General features: G+C 43.1%; 1 protein-coding gene across 2 annotated transcripts in view; it reads right to left on the bottom strand.

The window, feature by feature from the left end:
• The window catches only part of rab11fip5a (RAB11 family interacting protein 5a (class I)), a 60,956-nt gene extending 41,373 nt beyond the window's left edge, over nt 1-19,583 (bottom strand). For both annotated transcript variants that reach the window (XM_084310903.1, XM_084310904.1), the window contains exon 1: nt 18,964-19,583. In XM_084310903.1, the coding sequence (XP_084167029.1) occupies nt 18,964-19,328 (365 nt within the window). In that variant the 5' untranslated portion in view covers nt 19,329-19,583. The remainder of the gene's footprint in view (nt 1-18,963) is intronic.
• Nucleotides 19,584-20,218: the final 635 nt, after the last annotated feature.

Raw genomic sequence — 20,218 nt, 5'->3', positions numbered from 1 at the left:
GCACACAGTCTGCTCATAGTGAAGGTTTTTTCTGGATCTACACACTTTCTGCCTCCATCAGCACATCACCGCTGGTTCCCTGGCTTGCCTCTGTAACTGGAGCCTGAGACGGCACCAGCGGCCGGCGTATTGTGGATAGACAAGACTGGGAAGCATGCAAGGAGTTCAAATGGAAAAAAAAAGTAGCTTAGTAAGAGGAGATTAGGAGGCATACTGTAGGGGAAGTCCCATTATTACCGCTCTAAATTCCCAGCAGGACCGTGTTAGTTTTGGAAATGAGCTTCTTTCTAGCAGAACCCTGAAGTGAGTCCACCCAACGCCCACCCTCCCTGCAGTCTGCACTAGCAGCTGTGCATGCAAGCACATCCAGACGCCCCCCCCCCCCCCCCCCAATCAATCGAAAACCTAGAAATAGCTGACTAAAGCACAGGCATGTTAGACATGCCTAATCTAGAAGCGAACCGTCCATCCATTTAATTACCTCCGCGTTTAATCAAGCAGCAGTTTAGGCACAAACTTCATAAAGATGGAGATATTGCACACGGCCACTGGAGAACGGCCCGATTTGCATAACTAAACGGGGCGCCCGAACAATTCCTCATCACAATAACTCACGAGGCTCCTCCGACAGAAGCCATCGCTTTGGTTTTTTTTTTACAGGCCTGTCCTTCCATCTCAGTGTCCCATGAGTGGAGCCTGCCAGAACTGAAGTGCACCGAGAGAGGACAACTAAAAGACTTGAAAAAGGCCAAAACTCTGAGGTTGAGGAGGAGGAGGGCGTATTTCAAAAACCACCGTAATTCCTGGAACCCGAGATATACGAGCCGCTGGACTATACCAGCGTGGAAGCCCTGCCTCTTGTGAAAGGCTTTATAAAGTACAAGAAAAAGGGGGAAAGTGACAGGCCTTTGGCAGTGTGTCGACCCACCCACGCAAAAGCCTCTCATCATTCCATGCAATGCCCAACATAGATTGTTGGCAGAATTCCTTTAAGGGTAATTCATATTACATCAACCCCCCCCCCCCATCTGATATTCAGATAGTTCTTTGGACTTGGAGAGTCGTGCCTGGACCTGGAATGCATGGGGTTTGCTTCTCTAAGTAATCACTACAATGAAGGGAGCCAATGGGAGAGGCATGTCCCCGTTACATAATATTGATCTTTGCGAGATCACTTGGCCAATCTGTTAAAACTAACAGTAATACTTTATTTTAAGCTCCAAGGATGGTTGTGCCCAGAAATGAGATCTAGAGATGTGTGCCATGGGGGGGGGGGGGCGGGGGGTGGTGTCACTGGTGTCACTGGTGTGTACTAAACTAAGGTGTGTGTGTGTACTATGTAGGGGTGTAAAGGTACACGTATCCGTACTGAACCGTTTCAGTACTGGACCGGCTTAGGTTCAGTACGGCTGTGTACCAAACGAATACAACGGTATGTTAACCACCAACTATCGCCCACCGGGGGCGTTTTTTTTTCACAATCTAATATAAAAAAATGAACAAGTCGATTATTAATTTCAATATAGAATATTCGTTGACAACCCTACAAGTACAATAAGTTACTGATCACCCCTGAGTGGAACATGGAAAGCCAAACTTTTACCCACTGTATCGAAAACCCGTACCGAACCGTGACTTCAAAACCGAGGTACGTACCGAACCGTGGTTTTTGTGTACCGTTACACCCCTAGTACTATGTAATCGGTGTACAAAACTAAGGTGTGTGTACTATATAATCAGTGTACTAAACTAAGGTGTGTGTGTACTATGTAATCAGTGTACTAAACTAAGATGTGTGTACCATGTAATCAGTGTACTAAACTAAGATGTGTGTACCATGTAATCAGTGTACCAAACAAAGGTGTGTGTACTTTGTAATCAGTGTACTAAACTAAGGTGTGTACCATGTAATCAGTGTACCAAACTAAGGTGTGTGTACTTTGTAATCAGTGTACTAAACTAAGGTGTGTGCACCATGTAATCTGTGTACCAAACTAAGGTGTGTGTACTTTGTAATCAGTGTACTAAACTAAGGTGTGTACCATGTAATCAGTGTACCAAACTAAGGTGCGTGTACTTTGTAATCAGTGTACTAAACTAAGGTGTGTGCACCATGTAATCTGTGTACCAAACTAAGGTGTGTGTACCATGTAATCGGTGTGTGTACCATGTAATCTGTGTACCAAACTAAGGTGTGTGTAACATGTAATCAGTGTGTAAACACAATGTCCTGGATTTGAATCCAGCCCATGACATTTGCTACATGTCATCCTCTTTCTCTCTCTCCTCTATGTTTCTTGTCACTCTACTGTACATGAAACAGAAATGCCATAAGAATCACCTAAAGTAAATAAAGTGTTCAGCCCACCAGTGTGTCTTATTGCTAAAAGGCCTATGAAAGCCATGTTCACTACTGGGACGGTCATGTTGTAGACAAACCCAGATTCATTGAATGCCACATGCAGACACTGAATGTCCCAGGGTACCAAACTGCTGACACATCATCGCTGACTGACCTTCAGGTGACCAGCCTCGATGTGGTGAGAACTGAACATGTCATGTGATCAGCCTCAATACCAACCAACTCCAACCATCATGTGATCCAACCCCAACCATCATGTGATCAGGCTCAATACCAACCAACTCCAACCATCATGTGATCAGGCTCAATACCAACCAACTCCAACAGTCATGTGATCAGGCTCAATACCAACCCAACTCCAACCATCATGTGATCAGGCTCAATACCAACCAACTCCAACCATCATGTGATCAGGCTCAATACCAACCAACTCCAACCATCATGTGATCAGGCTCAATACCAACCAACTCTAACCATCATGTGATCAGGCTCAATACCAACCAACTCCAACCATCATGTGATCAGGCTCAATACCAACCAACTCCAACCATCATGTGATCAGGCTCAATACCAACCAACTCCAACCATCATGTGATCAGGCTCAATACCAACCAACTCCAACCATCATGTGATCAGGCTCAATACCAACCAACTCCAACCATCATGTGATCAGGCTCAATACCAACCAACTCTAACCATCATGTGATCAGGCTCAATACCAACCAACCCTAACCATCATGTGATCAGGCTCAATACCAACCAACTCCAACAGTCATGTGATCAGGCTCAATACCAACCAACTCCAACAGTCATGTGATCAGGCTCAATACCAACCAACTCCAACCATCATGTGATCAGGCTCAATACCAACCAACTCCAACCATCATGTGATCAGGCTCAATACCAACCAACTCCAACAGTCATGTGATCAGGCTCAATACCAACCAACTCCAACAGTCATGTGATCAGGCTCAATACCAACCAACTCCAACAGTCATGTGATCAGGCTCAATACCAACCAACTCCAACCGTCATGTGATCAGGCTCAATACCAACCAACTCCAACAGTCATGTGATCAGGCTCAATACCAACCAACTCCAACCATCATGTGATCAGCCTCAATACCAACCAACTCCAACCATCATGTGATCAGGCTCAATACCAACCAACTCCAACCATCATGTGATCAGGCTCAATACCAACCAACTCCAACCATCATGTGATCAGGCTCAATACCAACCAACTCCAACCATCATGTGATCAGGTTCAATACCAACCAACTCCAACCATCATGTGATCAGGCTCAATACCAACCAACTCTAACCATCATGTGATCAGGCTCAATACCAACCAACTCCAACAGTCATGTGATCAGGCTCAATACCAACCAACTCCAACCATCATGTGATCAGGCTCAATACCAACCAACTCTAACCATCATGTGATCAGGCTCAATACCAACCAACTCTAACCATCATGTGATCAGGCTCAATACCAACCCAACTCCAACCATCATGTGATCAGGCTCAATACCAACCAACTCCAACCATCATGTGATCAGGCTCAATACCAACCAACTCCAACCATCATGTGATCAGGCTCAATACCAACCAACTCCAACCATCATGTGATCAGGCTCAATACCAACCAACTCCAACAGTCATGTGATCAGGCTCAATACCAACCAACTCCAACCATCATGTGATCAGGCTCAATACCAACCAACTCTAACCATCATGTGATCAGGCTCAATACCAACCAACTCCAACCATCATGTGATCAGGCTCAATACCAACCAACTCCAACAGTCATGTGATCAGGCTCAATACCAACCAACTCCAACCATCATGTGATCAGGCTCAATGCCAACCAACTCCAACCATCATGTGATCAGGCTCAATACCAACCCAACTCCAACCATCATGTGATCAGGCTCAATACCAACCAACTCCAACCATCATGTGATCAGGCTCAATACCAACCAACTCCAACAGTCATGTGATCAGGCCAGGGTTCGAAATTAAGGGGGTCTTGGGGCAAAATGCCCTTGAAAATTGACCAAATGCCCTCGAAAATCAGTTAAGGGGGGCAAGAAAAGCCCCAGACACTTTGCACAGATGTTTAGCCCATAGTATGCACTAGGGAAAAATCCAGATTGATTGATGGCATGCTATACTCGAGTGATCGCGTATTACTCGAAAAGGGATTTTTTTTTTAATGGAATTTTTTTTATACATATTTGTTCATTCACGTATATATGTTTAAGGAAACCAACAAACAGTTATAATCTTACACATACATGTGAAAAAATATGTAAAAAAAAAAGAATTAAAATTATTAATAATTTCGATAAAGGAAAAAAAAAAGATTATCGCTACGATTACTCACGCCCATCCCTAGTATGCACACGCACAGTATAATATGCATGTAATAAATAGTTTGTTAATAAACTCTTGTTACTTGAACAATTTTCACTGTGCTCCTAAATTTCTTTGTGTGCTCCTAAATTTAGATTTTATTTATTTAAAGTTCAGGGCCCTCATTCATCAACGTGGACGTAGAACTTGACCTACTTCCACACGTAAGCACGGAATGTAGAACTAGCGTACGCACAGGGAAGTCGGCATTCATCACACGTGCGTACGCAGGCTCTATGGTCCTCCGTGTTGATGAATACCACTTTGTTCTACCGTCAATGCTCGTGCATGATTATCCATATATGGTCATGAAAATGAGGAAACACCCCCCATGGGATGTGAAATAATGGACTGACCCGAGCGGAACCCTGAGAAACTCCACGAAGATTGTTCACTGCTGTCGAACCAAGAAGACACTATCGCGTATTGTGGGATAAATAAAAGGCGGACTCGTAAACGGTGATGTCAGATATCAACGGCTCCCTAAGACCATTGCTGCAATTCTGCCTGGACAGCTCAAAATACTAATAAAGACCGTTCGTTGACCACTGTTTGGCGTTGGTTGTGTGTCATTATAACCGTGCTGTAATATGGAATGCCTTTATTAGTTGTGTTCGATTGGCCATATGATTTTTAGATGCATCTATTTTGTTGTCGGCTAATAAAGACCGCGCTGGAATATGACTGCCTTTTCCCGTGTTGTTTGATTAATACCCCAGGGATTAAAGTTCTCCTCAATTTTATTCCAAATCGCGATGGATCTCCCGTCAATTTTCTACCTGCTGCATAGGGCTGGGCGATATAACGATAACGATAAATATCGCGATATATTTTAATAATCGATATCGAATATCGAAATTTAAAAAAAAATCGAAAAATCGTTTTTTTTTTTTTTTTTCCTGCAACAGGGCAGTTTTAAAACCAGAGACAGTGGACAGACTTGTCTTTCTTGCCTGCAACTTAAAGTAATGGCTTTGCTTGTCCAAATGACAATACTGACCAAATTCAGATTTCTTTTTCTCTTGTCCATTTATTTTGTTTGCTTTCTAATTTAAAATACATTTTGAAACCGTCTGTACACAGTAGGCTATGTGTGCTAGCAGAACTAGACTCCAGTCACGAGTCACAGTGCACATGTGCGGTGGTTTGTCCACCAAAAAAGCGCCAAAAGATCGAAAATAAACTAGCAGAGCCAGAACTGTTCAACTCCTCTGGAGCCACAGCCAGCAGAGAAGCCGGTTTACTTTAGCTTTTAAACCAGCTGCAGCCTGAGAACTGGAGTGTGAGGGGATGTAACACTAAAGATGGCGGCAATGACAAAGAATTGCTGCAAAATAAACATACATCTGTTGTTAAAAAAAAAAAAAAAAAAAAAAAATTATTTTTTTTTATACTTATAACAATTCGATAATTATCGATATCGAGAAATAAAATAAAATTATCATATCGTTATCGCGATATGATTTTTTTCCATATCGCCCAGCCCTACTGCTGCATATGATTTCTAGAGGCATACTACAATCTATTTTGATGTCAGTATTGGGTAGCCTATATAAACAATATAATACGAGAGCATATACAAGAACAATGAATCTCACTGCATGTATGATAGCCTGCCTTTCAATACATGAACTTGAATTCCATCATGTTTGTGTGCGGGACTCACAAGGCTGTTGTCACAATGGGTGGTACCGGTGTACAGTAATAATAACAGTCCACACAATATCACGATCCATGCCATAGCCTATGTTCTATTCTATTAAGATATCATACTCTGACAGCATGCCTATGAGCAACAAAAACGCGAACTTGAATCCCATCATATAGTCTGTCCACTATCTGCATGGTGTCATTGCAATGCGTTTTCTATTATTTCTTATACAGTAAAAAGGGGGAAGAACACTATATTCATATGACTTATTCTGCTTACAGCTTCGAAATTCCACTTGTTTCATTTAACGTAAAGCCTTTTGAATATAATCAAAACGTTCCCGTGTTTCGGCGGTCTGTGCGCAAAATAATAACGAGTTGAGCTTTATGATTTATGATTAATTGAAAATGGGGGACCCTGATGTAAACAAGACGAAAGTTGGTCTGCATCACCAATTAACAATTGTATGTACTGAGCTGTACTGTACTGTACCCATTCTGCAATCTGTTAATAAACTTTTCAATCAATCAAGCTACACGGAGCGCAGTCAGTCAGTAGCCTACACCCCGTATATTCCGATAACGCTATATAAACCATGCTGCATTCATTCTGAGAGAAAGATCTATTATTCCAAATGCTATTTATAGGGTTTTGACCATAATTACACTACTGTTGCTATTTTACAATGAACTATAATGAACTACGGTGCGTACAGAACATGCCAGTGTTATTATGCACAGAAGCTCATTTCCTTGTTGTAATAATATATTCTACCACTGGGCGCGAGGTACGCCAGGTCCGACCTGTGCGTAGATGTAAGCACGGAGTCAAGTTCAAATCGAAATTGATGAATCCCACTCTTTGCTTAGAAATGATCGTACGCACAGGGTAAGCACAGATCTGTGCGTAGAACACGTTGATGAATGAGGGCCCAGGACTGTTGGCAGGCCACTCCATTCCCTCTACTCCCACATTCTGGAGGTAGTCTCTGATAAACCCGCTCTCTGGGGGCGAGCGTTGTCATCTCGGAGGATGGAGTTCGGCCCCAGACTGGAGATATGCTATTACCACTGGTAGGGGCCCGGTAAGGTGCGGAAAAGTAACCATAGCTCAGGGTAGGAAAGTCCGATCGAGGTCCATATCCGAGGAAGTGCCAGTAGGGTTGGGCACCGAAAACCGGTTCTAATTAGGAACCGGTTCCCAACTTCCGGTTCTGGAACCGGAAGTAACATAATTATCTGCATTTCGATTCTTAAAAAAAAAATTACTTTGTTAACACTTTGGGTGCCGGGAGCCGTCTTTAGACGTCTTTGCTGGCCATGCTAAAGTTGCCGGGGGACGCTGTACGACGTCGTCTTTATATCAATATTTCAAAAATCTGCGATCGGATTCATAATGTCCCTCCGCTGGCCTGAGATCCATCAGCAGGACCCACTGAGCTCTCTGGCGGTTCAGGAGCGCCATCTGGTGGCCGATCGGCGCAAGCGCTTAACAGGAAGCGCACTAGAGGTTTTGCTAGACGTCCGTATTGCTTCCGGCCACTCGGTACATGTCCCGTGACTCTAGCTCGTCACTCTACATAGCGATCGATTGCCAATAACTCGATAAACAACATGATTTGGACGTATATACCATTATACAAGCTGGAGATGGACCGGGTAATAATATATCCCATAATGATAAAATTTCTACTCAACGATGATCGCCCAACGGCGCGTGGAGACTGGGGTGAGTTTCAGCGTGTAACGTTACCGTCTTCGATAATAACTGATATTATCAACATTTGACCCACATTAGATGATTGGTATAACGCTGCCCACGGAATTATAAACGCCCCCTCGCCCATCCGGTCAACATCAGATGACGTGTAGTAACTTCTAGAAGTACGTCTAGTTGGAATTTTTTATATCGCGCTGATTGCCATCAAACTGTATTTCATCATCAATATAATGCATTTGGGGCTATATATCACGTTCTGGAGAAAGCTGCAGAAAGAGATGAAAACATACTTATACATTAGACCATACTTTACTATGAATATGTGAATGAAAAAGTTTAACGTTGCTACACAATGAACAATACATATAGGACTTTGAATGGGCCCTAATAATGGCAATGTAGCAATAGAATTTAAAAAGTTATAGCCCTGCAAAGAAGGGGACTTTCTCCATAGACAAATAGCGCTGGCAATCTATGGTATATCATTAATTTAACCTTAGGCAACCAAAGTGTTAATTAATACCCTAGTTACAGTACAGCAACCAAATTAAACTATCAAGTCAACTGAAAATGTGAACATTTTCAAAAAAAAAAAATCTCCTGCGAAATAAGCCGTGACCTGCACCTCAAAGAATCGGAATCGAGAATCGTTCAGAACAGGAATCGATATGGAGAATCGGAATCGGAACCGGAATCGTTCAAATCCAAACGATGCCCAACCCTAGGTGCCAGGCTGTTGTGGCCGTGTAGGTTCTTCCACACGCTACTGAGGCTTCTGACTGTTTGTTAAATTAATTAATTGTAAAATTGCCAACACGTCTTGTTTCTTCCTTGTTACTGATAGACTTCAATCATCCAATCCACCAAACAAACAAGAGTCAATAGCAACTGCAGAATAAGATGTTTGAATAAGGTTTGGCACATTTTTCATGGGCGCAACCCACATACTCAGCTGTGCTGCTCATCCCACAAATGCATGTACCTTACAAATGGGGCACCATTTAAAAAAAAAAAAGGGAAATAAACAGGCTTTCCAACGGTATAAAATGTATTGCCAAGAAGCATCGTTACAACAGAGAAATAATCTACCAAACACAAATTTCCGAACTTTTTGTTCTATGTTTATTTATGTCTGGGGCCAAATGCTCCGCTTCAGACAGCAGGAGATACTAGGAGGAGCGCATAGCACATTTTATGTCGTTTACATTTTAGTAATTTTATGACTCAGATTAGGGATGCCCCGATCACGTTTTTTGCCACCGATACCGATCACCGATCGTCGTAACAGAGTATCATACACGTCTCTACTAGACTATTGCTGGAGCATTTGTTGATATCAGGAGCTATCGGTAGCTGGCCGGCTAGATACCGTTCGGTTAGACAATGCCTCATCTAGAGCTGCCGCGATAACCGCATTACCGCGGTATCGCTGTTGCATCACGCTCACCGCAGAGTTAGGCTGAATACCGCGTCACCGCTGTTTTTTTATCATAATAATAAAGTTGGCTTGCGGCTCTGCAGATATACCCTACTCGGTTCCAAGCGACCCTATTGGGTAGAAGTGGTACCAGAAAGGTCATGTGAAACATTGCAGACCACTGACTGGTCAGAAGAGAGACGCGTCACACTTTGTAGCCTCTGAACAAAAACAGAACGCCGCCATCTTTACTGCCTCGCTAAGGATGCATTTCATTCAGGATTTGTTTGCGACAGAACCAAGTGCAATAAACAAAAAAGAATAAATTCACTGTGTATTCTGCCTTATTTATTGATGAAACAAAACCGACATCAACCCAATTTACCACCGAGCGGAGAGTTTAGTGTCACAACAAGATCGCTGATGTGTTAAGTTTGTTGTTGTTATTAGCCTAATACTACCGTCAGCCGATATACACGAGAAGGTAACGTTAAACCCGGGTTTGCTTGGTAGAATACACAATGAGAGGTAACGTTAGCTTTGGCAGAATAGACGCAACAAGAGTCTGGTTAATGTTGTTATTGATTGATTGATTGATTGATTGAAACTGTGTTAAACTCTGGCTTGCTGCAAGCCCTCGGACATCTATGCCCACGGAGCTTTCAGTGTACACAAGCGAGCGGCCCCGCCTGCATCCCCACACGGAGACAAACGGAGTAGTACCTGGCTGCAGTGGAAAAGGAACGAAGTACCAGGTGCCTAAAGCGGGTCGAGTCGAGTAGGTACTATGCAGTGGAAAAGCGCCATTAGACTAGAGGCAGGCTATAAGAGTAGACTACTAAAAAAAAAAAAAATGCATTCAAACTTTTTTTTTTTTTTGTGCGCACTGTGCGGTAATAACCGCGGCGGTAGGAAATATTTCGCAAATTCGTGCGGTAAGGAAAATATCAATACCGCGGCAGCTCTAGCCTCATCATGTATTAAACTAAAAGTGAATAGTTTAACGGTAGCCGCTAACGTTAGCTCAGGGAGACGCCGGCCTCCCATCCCACTAGACTAGATCCGTGTTTACATGCGTGCGGGAGGGGCTGGAGGGAGAAGCAGACGCTGCAGCGAGTGAGATCGGTTTTGACGATCGGCGAAAATAAAGCATTATCACCGATCACCGATCGCATATTTATACTGATTATCGGACGATAACGATCTGTGGCCGATCGATCGGGGCATCCCTAACTCAGATCTATTAAAACAACAAAGGACACAGCACTGAGGCATGCTGAAAAGAGGAGAGCCTCAGCCGACGCAGGAAGCTTGGCCCCCGGAAACGGTTTAACCGAAGATCGATACGTCACCCGTCACGACTTAACAACCCCGTACACTACAGTTAGAACTGACTCTAACCTTAACGTGACCAGCCTCAATACAGTCAGGACTGACTATAAATGGTCCTACTAACACATAAACTGTGAAATAAGACAATCAGGTCAGATTTTGCACACAGCCCTTATTCAGAAAATGTCTTTAGACGAACCATTCAGGTTTGCCCCCCTCTCCTACGTCAAGTGGAGCGGGCGGCCCTTTACTTGTGCGTCCGTTTTTCAAGATGGCAGCTTGCTCGTAAACCTTCTTTTTCCACCTAAGTGGTTCACTAAAATAAGTTTGACAACATTTTACACAGGAAATAGGATATGGAATTGCTGGATCTTAAATCTTAATTCATATAGGGAGGTGTAGTCTGACAACACTGGTTGTTCCACCCGTATAGGGATTTATCATTGGGAAAATGGATTATCGGCTATTGTAACAATTCTGCCGCATGAACATTGGCAAGCTTTCCATTTTTGCACAAAATGAGTTCCCTTCTACCACTAACATGATTGTTTAAGCATTTTTGGTTGAAACAAGGTAGTTGTAATTTTTTTAACGTCATAAAAAAAGAACTACAATTACCACTAGGCAGCCTGTTGTTCAGTAGTCAGTACACAGTGCTATTGGTCTGTTAGGCTGTCGCCTTATCCCCATCACGGGTCATAGTACCAAGCTAGCTAGCTAACGTTAACGTTACCCCGCTAAATGCTATTACGTAGCATTATGTCTACTGTCGTGAACCATTTTAAATCGGGGCATGTAGAGGAGTTTCGGGAACGAGACCTTCTCAGACCTGTGGGGCAAAGCACTGCACGCATCATGCCGGCTAGCAAGCTAGCTAGCTACACGTCACGGCATGTTGATACGATAGTAGCCCCTTTTGTGACTGTGATGCACTCGGTCACGAAAGGGGCTACCACGATAGCTAACTAACGTTAACGTTACAAGCTCAAACACCTTATAACTACTACTACTGTCGTGTCCATAAGTTCCCTGGCAGAATACTTTGTTTGTGAGGACAAAGGTATACAAAGAGGAGAGAACCATTTTAAATCGGGGCATGTTAGGAGTTTCGGGAATGCCGACTAGCAAGCTAGCTAGCTACTAACGTTATAAACTATACACAATATGTACAATGACACAATGATTTACATTAGTATTTACAGTGATTTAATATGCAGCGAAATAACATTATACGATTTAAATGATAAATACAAATATGGTAACGTGGTTGTGGCTTTTACAAATAGTGGTTAGCTTTAGAGATAAATGGCTATGATCACGGAGCACTAGTGTTGGGTGAAACAGATACTAGTAGCCACAGATTCAGGGTCAGTTATTTTCCCATTGTACGAATTGTTAAGCTTATGAAATGTAAGGGAAATCTGATCCTAGGTCTGTCTGTGACTGACTACAGGCAGGAGGCAGGCTACGCTGTGGTGACGTCAGTCAGCAGCGCCAAAATAGCAGTGTAGTTTCCCAGCTAACTAAAACATAAACGTTGTTATTTTGCTACCTTTACGATTAATTGCGAATATTTTCATGTTGAGCTATAGATTGTGGATAAATACGCACAGAAAGGTACACCATGTCAACGTTAATGCTTTATTTATCTAAAACGAGCCAATTTAGAAATGGTCAATGGGGAAATACATTGCATTCCACAGAGGGTGGAACAGGGAAAAACAAAAATGACGTAACCACTACACCTCCCTATTTGATCTGCAACTCCTAGTTTGACAGTTTGTTTTGGATTTTGTGAGCCGGAAGCCCTGTAGTTCTGGAGTGCGGCGTGGGAAAACCATGGCTCATTTGCATTTAAGGCTACAGACACAGAGAAAGACCTTTAAAAGAAGATTGAAACAGAGGTGTATAGAGACATGTTGGAATGCATACTCTGGTATTTTCTGTAAAAACCTTCAAAAAGACTTTTGGGGAACTATATTAACTTGTAAAAGGAGTATAATATATTACCTTTAATGTAACCAGCATCAATACAGTCAGGACTGACTAACCTTAATGTGACCAGCCTCAAATACAGTCAGGACTGACTAACCTTAATGTGACCAGCCTCAATACAGTCAGGACTGTTTGGCTGGTAGATTTTTAAAAGTACCAGCCGGGCAGATTTTTTACTAGCCAAAAATTATAAATAGCTTTTTAGTATATCGCTAGGGGTGGGACGATACATCGATCCAGATCGATACATCGATGTAATTATCAACAATCGAATCGGATCGATGCGATGTAATAAGATCGATTCATATCGATACTCTTATTTTGAAAATCCTGTGGCGAGTCTCATATCCGCCCAAGAACAACAGCAGTAGCTCCGTGTGTGTAGACGTTACAGCATAGCATTCTCCCTTTCTGTGTGTGTGTGTGTGTGCGCGCGTCTTTGGAAAGACCAGATGAGGTCAGAGGAGTTTGATGTTTAAATGTTATTTAAACATAAACAATATAATACATAATAAATGTAGGCCTATACATGATCATGCAACATCAACAAATTGTTGTAGGAACGGTTTGGGAGAGGGAGGTTGTGAGTTTTGAGTTCCAAAAAATGTAGCTTAAAGTTTAAAGCTCAATATATAAAAAGTGGCACTTTACAGTGAACAGGAGGTCTATTTGTATTAAAAACAATAGATTGATTTTCCTTTAAATGTCTGGAAGAGCTCAAAAATACAAATGTCAAATGATATTTTCATTACCTTTTTTTTGTTGATCTAAATGTTACTGATTGTGTTAAATGGGCATATGATATCATCTCATATCGATCGCAGGCACCTGAATCTAATCGTATCGTATTGTATCGTGAGAGACTTTGTGATATCGGCAAATATCGTATCGTTGTCCAAAGAATCGATATTGTATCGTATCATGATGAAACTGGTGATTCCCACCCCTATATATCGCCATGTGTTATTATTACATATAATACTCTCATATGCTATTTTCAATTAATATCATAAACAACATAAGGAATATTAGCATAATTTTGAGTGGACTGAAGGAATGAGTCAGCGTTAATAGTTTTAAATGCAAATAATTTATTGAAACATAGAAGTGGGGTCGGGACACACACACACACACACTGTGTTTCAACTCACCACCCCTGCATCATATTGTAGTCCGTCTTCAAACTTCCACTCCTCTCAATTTTTTTTATATTTGAATATCAACATTATCTGTCCATCCTCAGTAATCCTCAGTTTACTATAATATACTTATACTCCTGTCCTGAGTCCTGACTAGTGACTCCGTCGTCTTTCCAAACGCACGCACACACACACACACACACACAGGGAAGGGGAGAGTGCCCCCCCCCCCCCCATTTCCCTTTCCTCAGTGCTGTTTACTGTGGCTCTGCCTCGTCTGATCATCAGGATTAGCTTGTTAGCTGACGTTAACGTTGTAGTGATTGGTACCTAAACGTTAATTTCGGGCGATGTGGGCATAAAGGAATGGCGACGGTGCAAAGCATGTAGCTGCATTGGACTCGTTGTGAGAAGAAAAAAAACATCACTGACTTATTTCGCTTCTGTAGGCGCACTGCTGTGTTAACGCTGCTCTGTTTACAACGCTGCTCTGTTTTCAAGAAACAACACGGACTGGGCGGATATCATATGACTCGCGGAGTTGCTAGAGGGTTTTCAAAATAAGAGTATCATATTAACCTGAACGTTGCTAGCTGCCGGAGCCCAGATATTATGACTGGAGCTGCGCTTGGGGCGGCAATGAGACCCGCACAGGATTTTCAAAATAAGAGTATCGATATGAATTACACGCCAGCTGGCGGGCAGACTATTATTTTTAGACGCTAGACGGTAAATCTACACGCATTTGGCGATGGGCACCCAGTTATTTTGTTCCCTGATGTGACCAGCCTCAATACAGTCAGGACTGACTAACCGTGACCAGCCTCAATACAGTCAGGACTGACTAACCTTAGGCTATGGTTAGACTAGTGTATTCCTGGCGTTTTTTTATACGTTTTTGACGACGTTTCATGTCCTATCTACACAGAAATGCGTTTTTTGGCGTTTTTTTGTGGATACGGCTGAAACGCAAAATTGTGTTTGCGTTTGGAGATACGCAAAAAAACGAGTCGACAACAGCGTGTAGTCAGCACGGAGCAGTTGTTGCGAAAACGCCCATGCGCAGTAGATACCATCTGCGTGCCTTTCCGGTGACAACAGTGTGTGTGTTTGGGACAGAGCTCCGTGTCCCAAATAGCTTCAGCTACCATGTGTTGTCAAGTTATTGTTATAAGGACCCCAGTCCAAGCTACAACAGTCTGCATTCCCTTAACAATTGTTTGTATTGAGCCGTATTGTATTGTACCCATATGCAATATGTTAAATAAAGTTTACATCCATTCATTCTGCTAGCATTACCGATTGCATGAGCAGCTGGCTAACGTGAGCTATCAGGATTCAGACCCTGTTAGCTCAGAGTTCCTCTTTCAACTTAACAAGCATTAAACAAAATGGCCCAGTCATCTATTCACCTTTGTTTAATACACACAGTGTTGTCTCTAATGTTATCTAACTACTGATAGCTCGCGATATCATCAGTTTCGTGCTGGCTAAGTAGCGTGAGCTAACGTTAGCTTCTAGCCACAATGCTATATTGTTATAATGGCATACTCCATTGACGTTAGCATGCAGCTAACAATGCTACCGATCGTTTTTTAGACTAAACTATCCGCTCTTGGTGGTCACTTGTGTTGATGTTAGTTTTGTTTCATCAACAAATGACAGGCAGAACACACAGTGAATGTATCCGTTTTGTTTATTGCACTTTTATTAGGCTTTGCTGAAAAAAGAATTGCTGCATTGAGTGAGCAAGCAAGATGGTGGCGCGGCATAGGCGCCTGCCTTATTGACATTTTCTTTGCTGGAGCTTCCACCAGGAAGTGTATTGGCACATTCGTTCTGATTGGTTGAAATTGCCTTCATGTTTGCCACCTACTGCCACCTACTGCTTTGGCAGTGTACTACATCAGTGTGCTCGGCTGACAAAAACGAAGAAAAAAAACGAAAGTGTGACTCAGGCGCACGACGTCGCGGCGATACGCATAAGAAAACAATACGAAGATGATACGAAAGGTGTAACCTCTGCCTTAATGTGACCAGCCTCAATACAGTCAGGACTGACTAACCTTAATGTAACCATCCTCAATACAGTTAGGACTGACTAACCTTAATGTGACCAGCCTCAATACAGTTAGGACTGACTCTAATATTAATGTGACCAGCCTCAATACAGTCAGGACTGACTATAACTATAACCTTAATGTGACCAGCCTCAATACAGTCAGGACTGACTATAACCTTAATAATGTGACCAGCCTCAATACAGTCAGAACTGAACATTCAGGTGACCAGCCTCTTCATGGTCAGGACCAACTCTGACCTTCAGGTGACCAGCCTCAATATGGTCAGAAGTGAACAGTCCGGTGGTGACCGGTCTAAATACGGTTCAGACTCAGGACTGACCCTTCAAGTGACCAGCCTCAATACGGTCAAGATTGGTTTAATTTCATTACAGATACCGATACCGATCATTTTTGATTAAAAAAAATTAAAAATTACTTTATATAATTTTTTTTTAATAAAATATAATTCGACTTGTACTTGTATTATCTGCGAGACATCGCCACCACGCAACAAGTCAAAATGATCGCTATCTGAACAGCTCCACTGTCTGTGTGTACTAGTAGCCTCCAGCTACGGCCAGGATTCTCCGGCGCTGCAGCTGGACCCTCCGGCGCTGCAGCTGGACCCTAGTATTGGTATAAATCACATTCAGCAAGCCCTCAGCTCGAATACGCATCGAATCAATGTTATAAGACATTGATATCAGGAGCTATCTGTAGCTACTGCTAGCCGGCTATATAACGTTAAGACGACGCCTCGGTGAACTATTTAGTTCAATGGGACATTTCGCTTTGAACAGTGAACTAACGCGAGCTAGCTAACGTGAGCTAACGGAGGTATCAACATGCACTACTAGACTTGCTGGAGCATTTGTTGATATCAGGAGCTATCAGTAGCTAGCCGGCTAGATACCGGTTAGACAATGCCTACTAAAAGTGAATAGTTGACTGGGTCATTTTGTTTAAACAGTAACGATAGCTAGGTAGCTAACGTTAGCTCACGTCGAATGCACTATAGACTCGAGCAGAGCCTCCTCTCAGTCCTGTGTTTACAAACTGTACACGGGTGCGGGCTGGGCAAGGGGAGGAGGAGCAGCGGCAGTTTGCAGGTCCTGTGTGTCTGAGACAGACAGCGAGTGAGATCTCCGCTTGATCGGCGAATATGACTCATCGGAATTCACTGATCGCATATTTATACTGATTATCGGCCGATAACGATCGGTGGCCGATCGATCGGGGCATCCCTAGTGTGTGTGTGTGTGTGTGTGTGTGTGTGTGAGAGGGGGGGCGGGGGTGTGAGTCCTCAGCCCTTGTGTGGGTGAATGTAACAAGTTCCTAACGTTTTCTTTCCCCTATTATTTCATGCACACTTTATTCATTGTTTTAAATTATTATTTTCTTTTAAGTTATTTTGTGCATCACTCTGTTTTAAATTTGATGCAAATTTGCAATGCATGAGGGTCATCCTTTTGTGTTAAATGGCTGCATAAAGCAAGCATTTGTTGACTCTCATGTTGATAAGTATTAAAACTTGAAAAAGATCTGTTTAAGGTAGATTTAAAACAGATTAAAAAAAGTGATTAATCGCAAGTTAACTATGGACAATCATGCGATTAATCAGTTAAAATATTTTAATCGATTGACAGCCTCAGTATTTACACAATCTGTACATGCAACACCATAAATCCACAGGATTTCCATGGGAGACACGATGGCATGTTGAATACGAGAGAGAGAGAGAACAGGGGTGGGAAACGCATGTGTTCATCATCAAGTCAACCTCATCAATCTGCTCTTAAGTCCAAGACATGACAGCCCGTTGACAGGCCTTCACAATGACCAGTGAGGGGCCTGTCTGAGGGAACGCATCGATTCCGACAGGCGTTGGCCTGACATACACGCTTACGATTTGACGTTATAGGCTTTGGATGAGGGAACATCAACCGCTTTAGCCTTTACCACGTGCGACCTGTGATCCAGGGGATGAGGTTTTGTGAAACAACATGTTATGCTAAATACCTCAGCTTTCAGATCGTGAAAGGGTTATATAAGCCTTGGAATTGGGACATCCTATAATCCCTCAGTCGTACGTCATGCTATAGCCACTGGGGGGGGGGGGGGGGAATAACTATTGCAAGCAAACAAACTCATAAACAAAAGCCCTCGGTTAAAACAGGCTAAGGGAGGTGTAATATTTGAATAATCTGGTACAGCGATTCTCAAAATGTTTGGTTGGGGCCTGAGGAATGACTGACAACCCTCCCAACATGGTCAAGCATAAACTGGTGACACTAAATTTTTTTTTATTTTTGCCTATTTCAGGCTCGATTAATAATTGAAAGAGAGACTTAAGAAGACTGCAAAGATTCATTATTTAACAAGAAAAAAAACAAATCTACCAAATATTGTATGGATTTGTATAACATTTTTGTTTTTCCATCCTTGCATCTCGTATAGCCAACCCTGAGGGGTCCCCCGGCCGACCCCCAGCCAGGATGAGAAGAAGCACCGATCTAGTACATTCTACGAGCGAAGTGGAAGGATGGGCATCCTTTTGAGAGAGAGTCAGACAAACTAGTTTGGTATCCGAGAGGAGGGCGTGTCTGCAGGGGACTGGTGATGCAGCATGTAGTGACAGCTGTGTTTATAGGCTCGGGGCAAAGCAGTTACCCCTCCAAAAATGCAAGCGATATCAAATTCAGACATGATTAAACACCCCTGGCCACTAATGCATAGGGAATATAGCCTATAGACTACCTAGGTAGATGTTATATTATATATAAATATAAAAGCACTGCAGGCCAGGGTCAGAAGAAGCCTACACTGTAATGCTGAATTCAACCATAAGATAAAAAAAAAATACCTACTCGTTTTTCAAGCATATATTGTCCTGAAAGATCTTATCCAGTGGGACCACCGCTTGTCCGAGAAACACATCCAGACCGATGAGCGCCCGGTGCATCACCGTGAGCACCAAGTCACCGCTGCCCGGGGGGTGGACGCTCAGCGCCCCGGTCTCCAGCACGCCGGGCAGCAGCTCGAAAGTACATTCCTCCTTCCATTCCGGAGAGGTGGTCTTCTCCGACACGCAGGTCGAGTACTTCTCCTTGCCCACCTGGATGATAGTGTAGACGTCGCTGGTCCCGTGTTTACCCTTGCCTCGTAAGCCCCTTCCCCGCAGCACTGTCACCTGGACATGTGTAGGTAACCATTTCTGTTCCTCTGCGTTCATGTCCAAACAACACAAGCGACACGGATAAAGGGGGGGGGGAGAGGCGGAGAGACGATATCCGCCGTTTGCGTCCTGCTGCTCGGCGTCAAGATGTTGTGCAGTCGCCCCGGGGTTGTTGACAGTACCGCATTATTGTCCGCCCCGTGTTTTAAAGTTGTCGATAATATTGTTCTCTTATTATTCGCTGCCCCGCGTATATATATCTCGCAGTCTGCTGCCGCATATGCTGTTCGCTTGTTCCTCCCCGACTAGCGCGCCTCTCTCCTCCGCTCGGGCAAAGCGGGCCCCTCTGCAGGCAGCGACGTCACGCCTTTATCCTCTTCTTTCTGCAGGACAAGGAAGTTGTGTATCGCCGCTTCGCCGCCGCCACCACCGCCACCACCACACATGTGCTATGGAAGCCTGTCAGCGTGGCCGGCCTGTGTGTGTGTCGGAATGTACGCTGCTACATTCTCTCCCGTAAACCGTAATAATACCCCGTTTGTTGTCGTATCTTGTGTGAATGTGTACGTTTTTCCTGTACGTGCCCTGCTGGGATGTCGATATTGCAGATGCTCTTCGCTATGGTACGGGGCTACGATTATTACGGGCCAAAATGCATTACAGGATGGAATCAGAGGAACTTGCATGAAAGGCATACAAAAAAATTGTAATTGTAATAATCAAGATTCCCAGCAGGTGTGTGCTTCGGTTTTTCTCAGTTTTGACCAACAAAAGGTGCCTATACCTTGTCACATGTAAACCAATGCTTTGACATTAGACTTGTAGTTGCATCACTACTTATACACCTGCATATAACTCTGTATGATAGCATGTACAATAATGCTGTATACCGTGTGTATATATATTTATTTATATATATATGTATTTATTTTGTATTCTTAGCATAT

Source organism: Notolepis coatsorum, assembly GCF_963971535.1.
Source record: "Notolepis coatsorum genome assembly, chromosome: 3".
In the NCBI taxonomy this organism is placed as follows: domain Eukaryota; kingdom Metazoa; phylum Chordata; class Actinopteri; order Aulopiformes; family Paralepididae; genus Notolepis; species Notolepis coatsorum.
The sequence above is the reverse complement of the archived record's forward strand: the minus strand, read 5'-3'. Positions and strand labels throughout refer to the sequence as shown.